Source organism: Ruditapes philippinarum, unplaced genomic scaffold, assembly GCF_026571515.1.
Source record: "Ruditapes philippinarum isolate M1 unplaced genomic scaffold, ASM2657151v2 ctg2922_1_1_1_1, whole genome shotgun sequence".
In the NCBI taxonomy this organism is placed as follows: domain Eukaryota; kingdom Metazoa; phylum Mollusca; class Bivalvia; order Venerida; family Veneridae; genus Ruditapes; species Ruditapes philippinarum.
In genome coordinates this window covers 159,875-176,925 of record NW_026865831.1, presented here as the reverse complement: position 1 = coordinate 176,925, position 17,051 = coordinate 159,875, and the positions used below count along the sequence as shown (strand labels likewise).

The window sequence follows — 17,051 nt, the reverse complement described above, 5'->3', positions numbered from 1 at the left end:
CAAGTCTAGTATTAAAGTTGGGACTGTAAACTGACTAAACAACCAATTTGGGTGATGAAAACTTCCAAAATCAATAATAATTTTCTTCCTCATTAATAAATCTTCACCAAATGTATGACATACAGCTTTCCTTTACAACACACAAACACCAGCTTTAGCATATGATTTAAAATAATGTGGATATTTGACACTTCAAGCTTGATGATGTCATGAATTATGTAACATGTATAATGAAGTCTTACCTTTACCCTTATATGTCTCCGCCCATGGATGTCCCATGTATATTTGGCAGTAGATGGACGCGTCTTTTTCTGCAAAAGCAACAAGTGACAGTTCTTATAACAAATACAAAATCATCGGATAAAAAAACAACAGTCAAGTTTTTCTTTATAAAATATATACCTTTTTCGATCATTATGTTAATTAATGTAGCTTTACATTATTTTAATTTTTACATCTAGTGACAGTTACATACATGTTTATTGTAAGATACTAGGAGTCAATTTTTAGCACAATATTAATATACAATAGTGTTAAATGTAAGCAAAAGAGTTATTTTTTTACAGTAAAAAAGAACATATTGTGAGTAAAGCACTAAGTAAGCACATCAAATCTTTCTGCTATAACAGTTTACTTATTGCAAACAGTGAAATCATTAATATGTCAGTTGGTTTGACTGCTATACATTCATAACAGTAATAAATATACATGTATACATGTGTATAATTATCAATCTAATGGCTAATATTAAAACAAAATCAACCCATATGTCATGATTTCATACATCACAGTGCATTTAGAGCTATTTGTCAAAGTTTCAAATAAAAAGGGTGTGAGTAAACTCGTCACAATGAAATTTACATGTATGATAAATATTATTATATGACGGGTTACGTTTTTTAGTATTGGGTATGTATCTCCCCCATGAATTAATGACTTAATAATCATGACCAATAATGACTTAATGTGACCAAGAAGCTAAACTTATTTCAATGCTCCTTCTACAGCCCTTCATAGAAATGACAATCACTTGTAAATAATGATTCTTTATAAGGATTTTTGACTTTTATATGACACAGGGTAATAAGTCACAATGTCACACAATAAAAACACAATAAAATTCCTGGCCGACTTATTTTACCTTCCCATCTTTGTCTCCTGGCAGGAGCTTATCAGTCTAAAATAAAATAAGGTGCAACAAAACATGAAACAAACTAAATTAAAAGGCCTTTGCTTAGATTCACAGCTATACCAATGAAAAGTAATGTTCTGTTTCGTTAGTCCAATGGTAATTTTGTTAGCTTCTGGTCTTATATAAGTAAATGTTTACCACAAGGATTACATAAATTTAGTAAATCTATATATTTCTAAAGGTGTAAACTAAATTGCAGTGTAAAATAGCACAAAAGAAATATTATGTGTAATGAGAAACAGAAAACAGTACTTTGAAGATAGTACTAAAATATACATGTTATAAGGTCTGCATGGTTCTATATTTAGTTTTAAAATTACACCTAATTAACAATGTTAATAGGCTATGATAATCTAATTAGTAACAGAAAATAGAAAGCGAAGTAGTAATTAAAACTGCGATAGATATTCATTATATAAACCTCTAAATCAATTCTAATAGAGCATTATTATAATTAATTGCCTCCTTATTGTTTATTTTTAGTTCTAATATATAAATGAGTTATTTTAAACTCATATTACATGAATTAGACTTATAAAGATGAGAGTTAAGTTTTATATGTTGTTTCCTGCACTTACTGTATAAAAGAATAAAGTGATAGAGATAATCAAAATAAATATTCCAGTGAACCAAAACAAGAATAAAAGAAGTACAGAAAAGTAATTTTTACAAGAAAAGACACGGACACTAAATCAGAAATAGTGTCAAAATCTAGAGAATCTATATTCTGTAAACAAACCTCAAATGGCTTTGGAGCAGTCTGACGTGATTTTGGTGTCACAGGTCGTGACTGTAAATCATTAACTCTTTCCTGTTATAAAAAAGAAGAAAGTAAACATTACACATCATACAGAGGTTAAAAAGGGCATTTCAATTTTTTTCCAACTTTGTCATCTTTGATAATTTGTAGAAACAGTTCTATCTGATCATGAATACATTATTCAGAGTGTAGTGATGTAGCTATCCCAGCATGTTTGCTGGTCCAAATCCAAACAATAACATGCAAACTTTCACTTACCTCATTCAATTCCCCATTAATAAGAATTTCATTAAAAATCAACAAACGTTTGTACAAACTTAAATTTAAATCTGCATTTAACTTTTCTGGAGATAATTTGTATAATAAATCATTTAAACCTGTGAGGTTTTATTTTGTATTTTAAAACCATTAAAGGTCTGGACAGATAACAATGCAGATTATGAATAATATGACTTACTGTAGCAACAAGTATTTTTGTAGCAACATCTATCAACCTGTGTGCCTCTCCCTTGGTCACTTTACTACTTGGTACACTTCTCATCAATGGGTAGCCTCCCTTGAATTGCCTTCAAGTAAAAAAAATAAATGTTTTTTTTTTCAACTTTGTTATGTTTAACAATGGTTATCTTTTCTTTTCAGCTTTATAACTTTTCAGCATATATTTCATGTTTCTTTATATGAATTGAGAAATTTGCTTAATAAATTGCATGAATTTTTACCACTTTTAAAACTAACAAGATTGCATTTGTGAAAAATGCTGTCACCGAATTACTAGGAACACAAAATTATTTTTTTTGGTTTCTTTACAATTAAACTTTGCAATAATGCATTTGAGTCTAGTTAATTTGGTGGTCAAGGTCATATTTCACATGGCCTAAATTTCATGACTGTATCAGCTTATATCAAAGTTCAATTTTACATCTAAAATAGTGCACATGGTCAAAATTTCATAGCTGTACATCAAAGTAAAAGACAGCAGCATAAAAAACCCAATACATATGACTTTAATCTCACATGAGAACCAACTCTTTCAAGTACAAAGATACATCTTTTTAGTCTAAGACATTTTATGATACATTTTGTTACTATTGTTTTAAATAGTTTATATTTTGCCTTACTTGTGTTTCTCTGATTTGAGGCCAACACCAAAGCCAATAAGCTCAGGTCGTATTGCTTTACCCTCTTTAGGATGATGTCTGTACATCCACTGAGGCATTGTGGGATGCTGAAATAATGATCAAATGCTTTATTTATACTTTATATATTGTCTGATATATTCTTAAAACCCTTTAATGAATACTACAAAGAGTTTTTAGTATTTACTTATCAATAAACTGTACATTTATCATTTTTGTAGAATAGACTCATTGAAAGAAATGTTCTCTAATGGATTCAGTTCTATGTTTCTGACTTCACCTGTTTACAATAGAGATAATTTTTTATATTATAAAAAATATTAACTAAAGGAAACTTACAGCTTTGCAGTAATATAACAGAGTTAAAGTCAATTAATTTCTAGTAAAAATATATGATTTATCTTTACAAACTTGCCATTATAGCAAAATGAATAATAAAGAAAGTATAAATATTAATGTTCTTGGGGTTAAAAAATGACATGCATTAATTTCTGTTAAAACGAATATTGGTATGTTTGGTAGCAGGGTACACTGACATTAAACAATAAATGCATTCTTGTTCACCTTACCTTAATATACAATACATCATTTCTATGGGTTTTTTTAGTTACTGTGTTTTCTATCGAAGGCCTAATATTGCAAATTAATTCATTGTCATAATTATCATGACTATTACGTATATAAATTCCCATGTTAAAATGATGATATAAGTTAAATGATATTATTGTTGAAAGCTTCATAACCTTCAAGTAAAACCTTGACTTTTGACATCCTAATACATTCATGCAATTATGCCACAAGGATTTCTGCCAAGATGTCTCCTTTATCTTATATAGTAATTTTTATTAGATTGATGTTTTATACTATTTCTTAAATTATTAACTGGAACTATAAAATAGATGAATATTTATCATACATCCTTGATATTTATATCTCTATGCATGATCAAATAAACATATTGATATAGTATAATCATGAAATATTAATGAATATTGTTACAGTAATGTTTCACGCCTGAAATTAACTTTGATGATTCTAGCAACAAAATGATAACAAACAAACTATCCACTGATATTTCTAGCTGACTGGTTAACTTTGTTATCTTGTATTGATCATGTATCTAGCCAAGACAGGAAATTAAGCAAAGCAATAACAATGGTTTTAATGTAGGAGGGGATAAATTTTATTACTTTCTGTGTAAACTATTGTAAACATCTCTACTGGTAAAAAATAAGCATGCAAAACAACATTCATCTTAATAAAAATATTTTTCAAATATCAACATGTAAAACAACAATATAAAGATATAACAGTAAGCACATAACTAAAAGAAATGTGCATGAAATGGGTAAAAGACCAATCCTTTGTAATTGTTATAACATTTCCTTCTCACACAGAAATATCTCAGAATGCATTTTATTACTAAAACAACTTTTAAATAATGAAATAATGTATGTGAGTAGACTTTATTGAAAATAATCATTTGTACTTTTTAGTCATTTACTCAGGTTTAAGTTCTTTCTGTCCGTAGATTTTGCAATTTGAAATACTTAATAATATTTCAAATATAAATGGTTGTTCAGTGGTAAAAGTGTCTACATAACCTGTATAGGTACATTTAGGCAAGAGAACTTATCATTAACAGAACTTGTTTCCAAATTGAATTTAAATAAAATTTCAATACAATTCCACATTTTTTTCAATCAAATGGATAAATGCAGGGATCATATTTTAACAAAATAACAAACTATTTTTTAAAATAAACCTAACTTTCACGACCTTACCTTCTTTAAATAATGTATCATTGTTTCTAAAAAAGGAAGTAGTTGAACATGCATGTATCATTATAATATAACAGGTACCAGGGTATACAGTAATGTGCACCATTTATATAGTATGTGCTACAGTCAGGATATATATATTAACAAACACATGAAAACTCCATGCAGTATATTGTGTTAAAACCTTATTCTGTGCTGGTTGCCATGCTTGTATCCTGTTGCCATGGTAATCATATTTCTTCATGTAAACACCAGATCCATTCAGTTTGTTGTGAGACTTTTGATTAGTGTTAGCATTATTACTGGAGTGCTTGATAGTGAAACACATGTGACATTTAGTCAGGTTATGAAAATATGCATGAATTATACAAAACAATAAATCGATGCAACATATTGAACTTAAAGAACAAAACTACTTGTGTTGCTATAAAACATACATCATAGAGTTTACAACTGCATAAAAGTGTTTACATGTGAAGAGCGTTCATATACTTAAAGTAAAATGTGCATAAAGAGTTTGTTATAATTCATAATCATAAATTTACAAAAAAACTATATAAGCTCCTTTGAGGGAACACTTCACTTAAACACACGGAACCATTTTTAAAGTAATAATAAATCATTTTTCGTTCTTTTCAAGGATATTATTGTTTCCATAATATTGTGATCAAAAATAAAATATGCATAATGTGTTAGACCTGTTCTTTTTGTTTGTTCAATATTGTCATAAAACAAATTATCAACAATGAGGGTGTATAAATTATTTAACGAATTCAATATTTACACTCTGTAAATCATGTTGAATGTTTCTTTAATTCATATTTCATTTTAAAATCAATTTTTTTTTCACAGGAAAAATACCCCATTAAGCACTTAACTTTTGAACCTTTCATTTGTGTAATTGTTTAAATCAATAAGTTTATCATTAAAATTCAACAAGTTTATCTCATATACTTCAAAGACAAGTCTTTTTATATAGTCAAAGGACATGGCTTTAACTACACTACAGTATATTCATTTTATGAAAGGCATGACAAAGAGATGCATGTAACAAACAAGTGGTGTGTTACAATAAAGAGACTGCTTCCTAGAACTTCATTATCTTATGATTCCCTTCATGTTCATTATTATAATTTTCTTATACTCTTCTAGTATTTTTACATTTAATGCATGTAATCAAAATGAAAAATCAGGTGAATTACTTTTGTGATTTTGAACACTTTCAGACTTTTCTTATGCAATATAATTAATGTTTAATTTTAAGGACAGGACTGAATGCCAATACCAAATGGAAAATAGTTCATTCCTTAGAATGATTTCTACTTTGTAAGTTTATTAAAAGGATAACTCCACAATAGAATATACGCAATGTATTTTACACCTCTGTATGACAGTACTAAATATTTATTACTCAAGTAATTGTACTAACTTATCACTCATTCTTACACTGTAATGGATCACTGCCTCATTCCATAATTAGTAAGTAAAAACACTGAGCAACAGCAATGCTTTCAATATGGTCTGTCATATAAAAATTTATTGTTTGGTTTTATTAACCTGTCAATTACATACTGATTACACGGTCGATGCACACAGTATATTAATCTTCGGTACATGTTCGGTAAGTTCCGTGAGATGTACGCTGTACGATGGAATTTGATTTAATTTGTATCTCTAAACTAAGTGTACTCAGCGTTAAAGCGCAATAGGGTAAATCACGAGTTTATAATCTAAGTGCCACACATGTTTTAAGTTCGAGGCCGCGTTAGTCCATGTTTTTTTCTTATTAATACTTTCAACATTATTGAATCTATATATATTATTTTAGGTTGTTCGTTTTTTTATTATGTTTTACTTAATTTTGTTATGTATATACTCTTTTTAAATAACATGTTTTTTTAAGAATTCATGTTTAAAATTAATACGGATTAAAATCAATAAATGTCATTTCAATGCCGTAAAACACACTACAAATCTGTTCCATTAAAATTTACTGCAAAAATAAAGAAAGAGTACTAAAACAATGGCAATAGTAAGGATCGAACCACAGACCGCTAAATTATCAGGCATTCTCTTTACCGACTGTCCTATTGTGAATTAACGAAAACCTTCACATTAAGTTGGCGTGACTTTCAATCCATGACTAATATTCTCCACATTAATTCTCGTGAACTACACAGACCAAACCGAAGTGGGATCGAATATTTAAATGAGTCCTATAATGTATTCATAATTGACAGGTCAATAAAATCAGACTATACTATAATTATGCACGAAAATGAATTTAACCCATGTGCCTAAATAAACAAACAGATAATTCTAATAAAATATATCTATCTCTGGATATTTCTGATAGTAAAAACTAGGGTGTAGCATATATTCACCTTGACTTTTTGGTTCAAGAAGAGAAAATGCTTTATGGAAAATTAATGCTGCTTAAGAAAAACTGATTTGAATAAAATGCAGCCATTTATGACAGAAATAGCATTGATTTTAACCCAATAAGACTAAATTCACTTGACTCAAGATCTGTTAGCCTATTGCTTCCAAACATCTGAGTTTTGTGGAAATGATATCAAAAATGTGTTTCCTTAAATGAGAATAAAACTTCTCAGGAATGATATCATGAAATGTGACTGATTGAAGCAAGAGCCTACAAGCCTAATGATGATTAAGCCTGTATATACATGTATATATCACATCAAAGAAAGATGAACATCAGATCAATATAATCCTTGAGGAAAAAATTATATACTTAGAAGGTATCTGATTCCTGACATGACTGATCTTTGTATATACATTCTACTATTGTCTGCCACAGCAAATGTGAAGATTTAACTCTTCTGAACTATTTATAGCTTCTTTCTTTTAAGCCAAAGAGGTAGCTTTGTTTATTGTCCCCAACAAAAATAGATATGATCCAGGATCAATGACAGCTCTTTCACCTAACAATTTATTGGATAGTTAAAGACACAAATTAATTTAACTACAAACTAGTATTTTTAAGTATTTATTGTGTTTTCAGGGAAATATAGTTATGCATCTGGCTTATCAATACTATGTAACCTATAGTAAAGCTGCAAGTCTCTGTACATGTAGGTTTTTAACATGAATAAATTTCCAGACCAGACATTCTTCATGTTTCAAATACTCAGTCATGCCACGTCATCAATACCATCTTATCTAAAGTTTTGTTTTCAACACTAAAAGAATGATAGATAGGGAAATTGTATTAATACCAGTACACATAAAGATGTTGAAGTTTTGATATAACTATGATTATAATGTACAACTGTTAATGAGTTTATTAGAGAGAGGATAATCTACAGATTATACTGGTATAACTTACAATAAACCTATGCTTGTACATGTAGCGTTTCAATAGCCTTTTTAGGTCTTCTTCTCTAAGATCTCCATCCAGCTGTAACAATAGAGTACCAGTCAAAATTACAGGTCAAAATTACATATTTATAGTGCCAGTCAAAATTACAGATTTATAGTACCAGTCAAAATTACAGATTTATAGTACTAGTCAAAATTACAGATTTATAGTACTAGTCAAAATTACAGATTTATAGTGCCAGTCAAAATTACATATTTATAGTGCCAGTCAAAATTACATATTTATAGTACCAGTCAAAATTACAGATTTATAGTACCAGTCAAAATTACAGATTTATAGTACCAGTCAAAATTACAGATTTATAGTACCAGTCAAAATTACAGATTTATAGTACTAGTCAGAAATTACAGATTTATATAACTATAATTATCAATGAACATCCCAAATAAAATTGATAGTAGTCCCAGCTTGTTGGTTTGACTTAATACTTAATGAATACATGGTGATGCAAATTGGCATTCTCAATAAATATGGAAAGATTCTATGCCTTTGAAGTTTTAAAAAACATATCTTGTTGTACTTATGAAAGTTTATGTTAATGATATACCCCGCTGATTGCCTTTATTATTCATCTACTCTCAGCATAAAAATTGTTGATTCACAATTAAAATTTGTGTAATGCTCAAACTTGTTTTTACAACAGTCAATTTTATATTCATTTTATGTGTGGGCTGTTTATTTCACAAGTTAATAAAGTTAAACCTTGTTTTGTAGTGTATTCAAACACCCATAATGCATTTATTTATAAATAAAATTGTAATTGTTTCCGTCTATTTACAACAACAGGTGGGTTACCATGTCACAAATGCTTTATTTATCGGGGAAAGGTTTATCCTTGTTTGAAAGTATTAGTTAATGTTAGATATGTAATCTAAAATCTGTTTAATATTCAATTTATTGTGACAAAAACTGTATAACCTTCAGTTCATTCAGGTAATCTTTAAAACAAATAAAGAATTCACAGTCAAACCATTGCCTCCTGATATACAGAGGATTTTTTGTACAACATTACAGATAGCATTATAATACAATGTAGTTTAAAAAATATTCTATGACTTTAACCAACAGAAAAAAACAAATAGTCTGTATTTCAAGTAATGTAATTTGGAATAATCATGAAAAATGAAGGCAGCATTTTTTACAAATGATTTCAATATGCAACACTTTGTACAAGTCATTGAAAAGGAAATAGTGATTCTCAAAAAAGGGTGTTTCGTTTTGTTGTTTTATTTGTATATGTTTCATCCAATAAGTTATTGAAAATTGAAATATTGACAATGTAGACAACCTGTTCTATAACCATATTCCATATGAGCTGCGTCATGACAAAACCAACATAATGGGTTTGCGACCAGCATGGATCCAGACCAGCCTGCGCATCGACGCAGTCTGATCAGGATCCATGCTGTTCGCTATCAGTTTCTTTACTTGTTATAGGGTCTGTAAGCGAACAGCATGGATCCTGATCAGACTGCGCGGAAGCGCAGGCTGGTCTGGATCCATGCTGGTCGCAAACCCATTATGTTGGTTTTGTCGTGACACGGCTCATATAATATTGATTGTTAAACTGATTCTTTACCATACATTATTGATTGTTAGATTCTAAATTGATAACTAGACAAATAAGGTGAAGCGTATAAGGTGTCAATTCACACTTGATTTCATATTCACAGTCAGTAATTATTAATACCGATACACCTACTTTAAATCCATATTTTCAACCAAAATCTTGATTTTACGTCAAATATTCTTTTCAATGTTAACCATGTGTAATTATGCTGCAATACATGTTGTAGTTTGCATTTAAATACTTTTTAAAAGATATATTATTTCATTGTTTTTCATTTCAATAACAAACATTTTAACAGTCTATGAGTCTAACTAATAAAACATTGATATAACTTTGTGAAAATGACTTTATTCCTTTAATGTTAAATTCAATCAATCTAAATCATAATATAGAAGTATTTATCTTGTCAGTTGCATGCACACCTTTAAAACTGAGTAAATATCATTTTATGAAATAAATGTCTTTTTTTTCTTTAATCTTTACTTTCAAAATTAACTCTACTGGATTATTCCTATACTTTTTAAATCATATGTTTTATTACCAAGCATGTAACAATTATTATAAGATGTTCACAACGTACATGTTGTAAATGGATGTAGAAAAGATGCCGCCTCCATTTCAGCAAAACTATTTTCTTAATTAATGCCTTTATATCAAGATATATTTTTTTTTGTAAACAATAATATTCATACACAAGATTATCACTCTCCCAAATTTTGATATATCCACTATGATATGAACTTAATTGTATCATTATGAAGAAAAGATATCTTTCTGTTTGCTGCATTCAAAGTACATTGTTTAACTGAAGCATGTGGCATTATGTGAGAAAGACCTTACCGGGTGCATTTGTGTAACTCTGGTTTTCACTTCTGGTTGACTGAAGTAATGTTTGAGTGCTCTGTCATGTAAACCATCATATTGTAGTGTGGGACGCTGAATAAAACAAGTGCATGTCAATAAAAAAAAACACAACCTTGTAACTTCAACCAAGTAATACAGTAAAAACCAGTTAACTTTGAGCACTGAGGAAACACTTATAACTAAATCTTTAAATAAGCTAGCCATTTATCAAAACATACATCTGTTGACATAATAGGATCATATTTTACACTCCAAATAATGCTAAATAAGAAGGAAGAGTCAATGTGTCATGTGGTCATGTTTAACAGGTTTTACTGTATCATTCAGACCAACCAATCCTCCAGATTTTAAAATCCACCATATAATGTCACACTGTGCAAAAGTTCCTACCTTATTTCTTTTTCTACCATACTCAACAATATTTTGTCTATATGGAGATTGTTTAAAAAGCAAGTCCTGTATTATAGCCTTTAAATTAAATGCACAAATTTTGAGATGATGTATGGCTATACTAATTCTGATCAACAAAGATAATACACTCTATGACTGATAGATGTTATAATAATTTGTCCCAGCACAAGTAGTATTACTTATATCACTATACAATTACTGGTTGCTAAATTAATTGGGAATAAAAATGGTATATCAAATGCAAATTTATCAATTTACATTTGAACACCAATGCCATGGCAGAAAAAAAATATTTTATTTAAAAGGCTAGCTACTGTATATTTTAATTAACATTAATTTAAAATCAGTATTTTACAAAAGATAAGATATTCATAAAGACAACTTACAGATTTTAGTGGTGGGTGATTCAACTGAGGGGCATTCACACCAGACAAGTCAAACCCATCTTCTAAACGTTTCACCTCAAAGTAATATCGCCTGAAAATGTAAAAACATCCACTTGTTAAATAGAGTTCTACTAAAGATACTAAAACTTTGTATACTATAACACACATCATTTGCATTATTTGTTTCAAATTATATTAAAAATAATATGTGACACCCATGTACGAAAGAAAAAATCACGGTAAAATATTATTTGATCCATTTTGAACACTGCAAACAAAAAATCAAAAGGTTCTGTACATCTTTTTCTATTGCATGGAATTAAAAGATACAAAAAAGTCAATCAACCACTAAAAACAATTTTTCTACCTTTCTAATTTCAAATTGTTTTAAAATTCAAAACTACCAGTTTTATACAAAACAAAAGTTTTGTGAGAAATGAATCTAAGTTGAGTATTTTATTTCTTATATATAATACCACAGTCTGGCCACTTTCTTGAAAAAACATGATGAAAACAAGTAATTTTAAATCCTACAAAAAGTTAAAAATTCAAGTTAAAATAGGTTGAGGAGGTCATGCAATCTTATAACTGCATGTGATTGTGTTTGTCCTGTTTGAATGTATCCCTTAATTTGCAACTGTCTGTTCTCTATTTGAAACAAGCTTACTCAAAATTTTCTTGAATGACATTAGTTAAACTTTTTATGTCTTTATTATAATCATTTTTATTTCTTTGCTTTTGTCATATGACCACAGTATTATTGTACTGTAATTACTGTATGTAACAAGATACAGTAAATGTATAAGTTACCAAAATAAACTATTGTCTTCTACTTCCGATAACCAACAGGGAAATCATACCCTTTTTTCTTGTCTTTTTTTAAATATCAAGAGATATTGCCTAATTTTGTTATGAAAATTATATTCTCTCTCTAAAAATGGTTGTAAATTTCTCAATGTAAAAGAGCTTCAAAACCTTTCAGACAAACTTCAACTTGAGATAAAATTTTATGTAGATTTATTTACATTGAAGATTTACATATTTATACATCACAAACATTTATATGGTAAATTATTGTCTCTTCAAGAGGTAACTATGATAGATATAGGCTGTTTTATAACTACTTACTGAATGTATATACTGTACCATATATTGTTTAATCATTTATCTACTGATTGAAATATGGATACTAAAAGATAGTAAACAATTTAGTCAGTATTTTCTGATTTATATCTTAAAAAATCATGATAATTTATCTTTTTCCTTTATTGACCTGATTAAATTAGTATTCCATTATGACTTGTAACATTCATGTTTTTTTTTATCTAACCCAATGCATCAATCAACCTAAATTTGATATTTTTAGTTTAAAGGCACATTAAGCCTCAGAAATTAATGAGAGTCCACTCCACTGTCAATTAATATACATTAATATGTATGTCAATTACTTGTTTGTATGTAATGTAGTAAGTAATAATTTTTATACATGTATGTAATTATTTAACAACCTGGTATCTTGACCCCATCAATAAAACTAAATTCATTGGAAAACAATATACAATGATTAATCTCAGTAATTAAAAATTAAACAATTGACTTTTTCATTTAAATCAGACTTTGAACTTAAGGTATTTGAGTAATTTAGAAAATATTGTGCTTTTTTTCTTAAAATGTGTTGAATTCTCTCTCTCATTTGTCATTGTTTCTTTACTAAGCTAGTATTATCAAATATCCAAAGTAAAAAAAGGGTCAAAATTTTCTTTGCAATTCGGCAGATCTCTGCCTTTGACAATACAAATATAAATATGGCAAACACACAATAATAAATATAACAAAAGCAAACATTGCATTGAAGAAATGTTATACATTATCAAATATAAATTGTTAACAGTAATATTTTCCATTAAAATACCACGGTTTCAATGACCCAGAAACATATTCTTTAAAAAATTAATCAGAATTTTACTTTAACCTTTCAGTTGTTAAATGATAAGATTATCAGATAACTCTGAGATAATGAGAATATTTATCTGATTATAAATAATAAATGTGTGAGGTTAGTGTATTGATTCCCCATCTCATTCATGCAGAACCATAATTGATATTCATCACATCATGTTATATTACAACGAATAAATTTCTATGGAAAATAATATATATATATTTCTATAATCATAAGCAATCTGAAATTATTCATTTGCTACCTTCATTAAGGCAAAATGGCAATATCAAGTTTGAAGCAAATTCAGGCAATGAACAGCAATACATGTGTATTAGGATTAGCACCTTTCTTTTAATGTAGATTCATCCATCATATGTTGAGCAGGTCATAACATGGCAATTCATGAGTGCATTTAAAATTGGTGCCTGAGATATGTCATATATCATAAAACATTGATGTGATTTATAAGTGAAGGAACAAGTATGTAATGTTTCAAGAAAATCCCATTCATAACAAAAAAAAATTAGTAGCAAGAGCTATCAAAGAAGACAGCATGCTTATTTATTTAACCTGGGCGTAATAAGGAAAGATAAAACTCAAATGTCTAACTTTTTGCACCACTTAACATACATGTCAATCAAGAGAAACAGAAAAAAATGATCTTTTGTTATGTGAAAAAAGGTAATTCTTCAGAAAACAAATAACATTTTTAAACAAAAAAGGTTAAAAGAGGAGATAACACTACAAGTCATGTATTTAAATATTATAAATGATTGAGCTAAAGAACAACTATCTCACGTTTGAAGTGGATACCTTTTTTTTAATAGTAACACAAAGAAAATAAAAGTAAAAAATAATATTTTCTAAGTAAAATTCTCAATTTAAAGTGGAGATAATTCTTGAAATATAGATGCTTAGACTTACAAACCTCGTCATATCATACATGTAAATGATGTGGGTAATGATCAAGAACAAAATTAATAATCTTAAATCTGACGTGATTTTACCTTCAGTAACAAAGAAGTGAGTAAGAAATAATCACTGGGGAAATAATTCTTGATAGCTAAGTATGAACCTTGTCAAACATGATGTTGGTGATACTAATGAATATATTTTTGTAATTTGATGTCCATGACATACATGTGTACTCTATCAAATGTGTATTCTATCAAACTATAGGACATTTTGTTTTCTCATCAATCACAAAGGATTTTACCAACCTGGGCATTCCATGCCATTTCCAAACATGATTTGAAAAAAAGATCTGTGCACATGTGACTCAACTTATAAAACAACAGTAAAAGCTGTCTTGTATCAGTCTGCTTCAACAAACAAGCAGGCCTCATCCATTTAGACTTGAGTATAATTTTTGATAAGGTGAGCTAGAAAAAACTTCATCACAAACTACATATATGGTATATTTAGAGGTAAAGCACTTAAATTGCCATTTAAAATGGGTCAGAAGTTTTTTTTAGATGACAGGCTTCAATCTGTAGTATTAGATGGATCCTCCTCTGAAGTAATACCTTCTTCTGGAGTCCCCCTAGGGGATTGTGCTTGGACCCTTCTTTTTTCTTGCATACAATAATGACCTCAAACAGGGGGTCCAATCAAAAGGTTGCTTATTTACTGATGATACTGCTATATACCGGTACCTAACCTTTACATCAGGTCAGCAATCAGAAACCCTTCAAAAAGACTTAAATAGTAAATACCTCAGAAAAGTGGGTATTTGATTAGGACATGGAGTTCAACCCATCTATATGTCAAGTAATCCATGTCACATAGAGGGAATCATCTTGTACCAACTAATTATTCTCTATTCCAAATAGGCATTGAAACTAAGCCCTTGGTTTCTTATGAGCTGAGTATTAGGGGAAGCCTCCTGACATGCCCTCATACTGAAATATAGGTTAATCCTAGCCCTGACAGACTACAAATTCTTGTTCTTTTAAAAGAGCAGCTTTACACTAAAACACAGCCTACCCTTATATTGTTTAAATGCCCACACTTAACCAGTTTAATATGGCTTAGTGATTATTCTTGAGTGGAATGAAAGGGCGCCCTCACCTTAAACATCACCCTGTTGCTGCATGCAGCTGCCGTGTGTAATTGTGCATTATATTATGTGTATATATGAATATATATATTAAAATGTAAATCAATTGATCTACATGCGTTTTTAAGTTTTGTACACATATCTATGTTTGTCTGACTTCGTCATTATGTTTTAGTATATCTGTAAAATAATTAAGTCATCTTTTCTGTGAACGATGTAAATCCTTTCAACATTTTGTGTTCATTTTTGTAATGTCACTCATCATCAATTTACACTATATTCTGTTTCAAATGTCAGATGTGAATAACAAGCATTTTCTGTATCATGATATTGTTAAATAAAATTATATTATTTTTCGATTAACAATCCCTCCCTGTCCTTTTTTCAGGTCTAGAATAATCATTATGCCTGTTGGACAATATTGTGCATATTTTAACATAACACATGCCAGATTCATGCTTTCACTTTGAACAAACAGTATAACACTCTTCAGTACATTTGCCCGGCCATTTGCCTCTGTTTAATTTAAATGTAAAGATATCATTTCGAAAACAACATCTTTTATTACGGACCAAATGTCTGCATTTGTGTAGGCCTAAACATTTTTAGATTCAACAACAAGTTATAAATTTTTTCTCATTTATAGACATTAACAAGTTCTGCCTACTACGAATGTAATATATTTTTCAAGCATAAAAAATGTTTTGCCTTTTATGATATTTAAATACGATTCATAAAAAGGATAAACAAAGTGTAGATCATCAAACATCTGATATGACAAAATAGTCACAATTCAAGTGATGTAAATAGCATTGTAGCTGATTATACTTACAATTTTTTGCCAACAGACTTTGCAACAGTTTCTGAGGACATTCTGATGGATACTTCTATTTCCTTTTATAAAGACACCTTGTTAAATAATCACAACAAACATAAAATCCGCTATATTGCCATATTAGACATTAACAATTTCTGCCTACTACGTATGTAATATATTTTTCAAGCATAAAAAATGTTTTGCCTTTTATGATATTTAAATACGATTCATAAAAGAGATAAACAAAGTGTATGAGGTAGATCATCAAACAAACATCTGATATGACAAAATTGTCACAATTCAAGTAAAGTGCATATCATTGTAGCTGATTATACTTACAATTTTTTGCCAACAGACTTTGCAACAGTTTCTGAGGACATTCTGATGGATACTTCTATTTCCTTTTATAAAGACACCTTGTTAAATAATCACAACAAACATAAAATCCGCTATATTGCCATATTGGTCGTTTAGAACCGCACAACACAGACCATGTACACAATCTATTCCGCTAGGACACCTGCTTAAGAAAAGTAGTTCTTAAAAATTGTTATGATATGTTCCGAAATTCATGTTAAAATCATATAAAAGCTGATAAAATTATGCAATTATTAACGTATGTATTTAGAAATGATGTTGAATTACATAAATATTATTTGAAAAAATGAATGTATTTTCAAAAATATTAGCGCATTAATTTCGTTTCTATGTAATTTAGAGAATGGTTATG

The 17,051-nt window shown here is 29.0% G+C and overlaps 1 protein-coding gene across 16 annotated transcripts in view; it reads right to left on the bottom strand.

Moving 5' to 3' along the window:
- Positions 1-16,473, bottom strand: part of LOC132730471 (uncharacterized) — a 38,686-nt gene extending 22,213 nt beyond the window's left edge. For 9 of the 16 annotated variants that reach the window (XM_060716397.1, XM_060716398.1, XM_060716399.1 and 6 more), the window contains exons 1-10: positions 16,337-16,473; positions 11,504-11,594; positions 10,683-10,778; positions 8,219-8,290; positions 5,054-5,179; positions 3,071-3,177; positions 2,410-2,518; positions 1,932-2,003; positions 1,142-1,177; positions 243-311 (exon numbers count right to left, since the gene is read on the bottom strand). In XM_060716397.1, coding sequence (XP_060572380.1) covers positions 243-311; positions 1,142-1,177; positions 1,932-2,003; positions 2,410-2,518; positions 3,071-3,177; positions 5,054-5,179; positions 8,219-8,290; positions 10,683-10,778; positions 11,504-11,594; positions 16,337-16,377 — 819 coding nt within the window. In that variant the 5' untranslated portion in view covers positions 16,378-16,473. Of the gene's footprint in view, positions 1-242; positions 312-1,141; positions 1,178-1,931; positions 2,004-2,409; positions 2,519-3,070; positions 3,178-5,053; positions 5,180-8,218; positions 8,291-10,682; positions 10,779-11,096; positions 11,175-11,503; positions 11,595-16,336 lie in introns of all 16 variants that reach the window. The other 7 variants (XM_060716400.1, XM_060716404.1, XM_060716406.1 and 4 more) reach the window with 4 other exon arrangements.
- Positions 16,474-17,051: the final 578 nt, after the last annotated feature.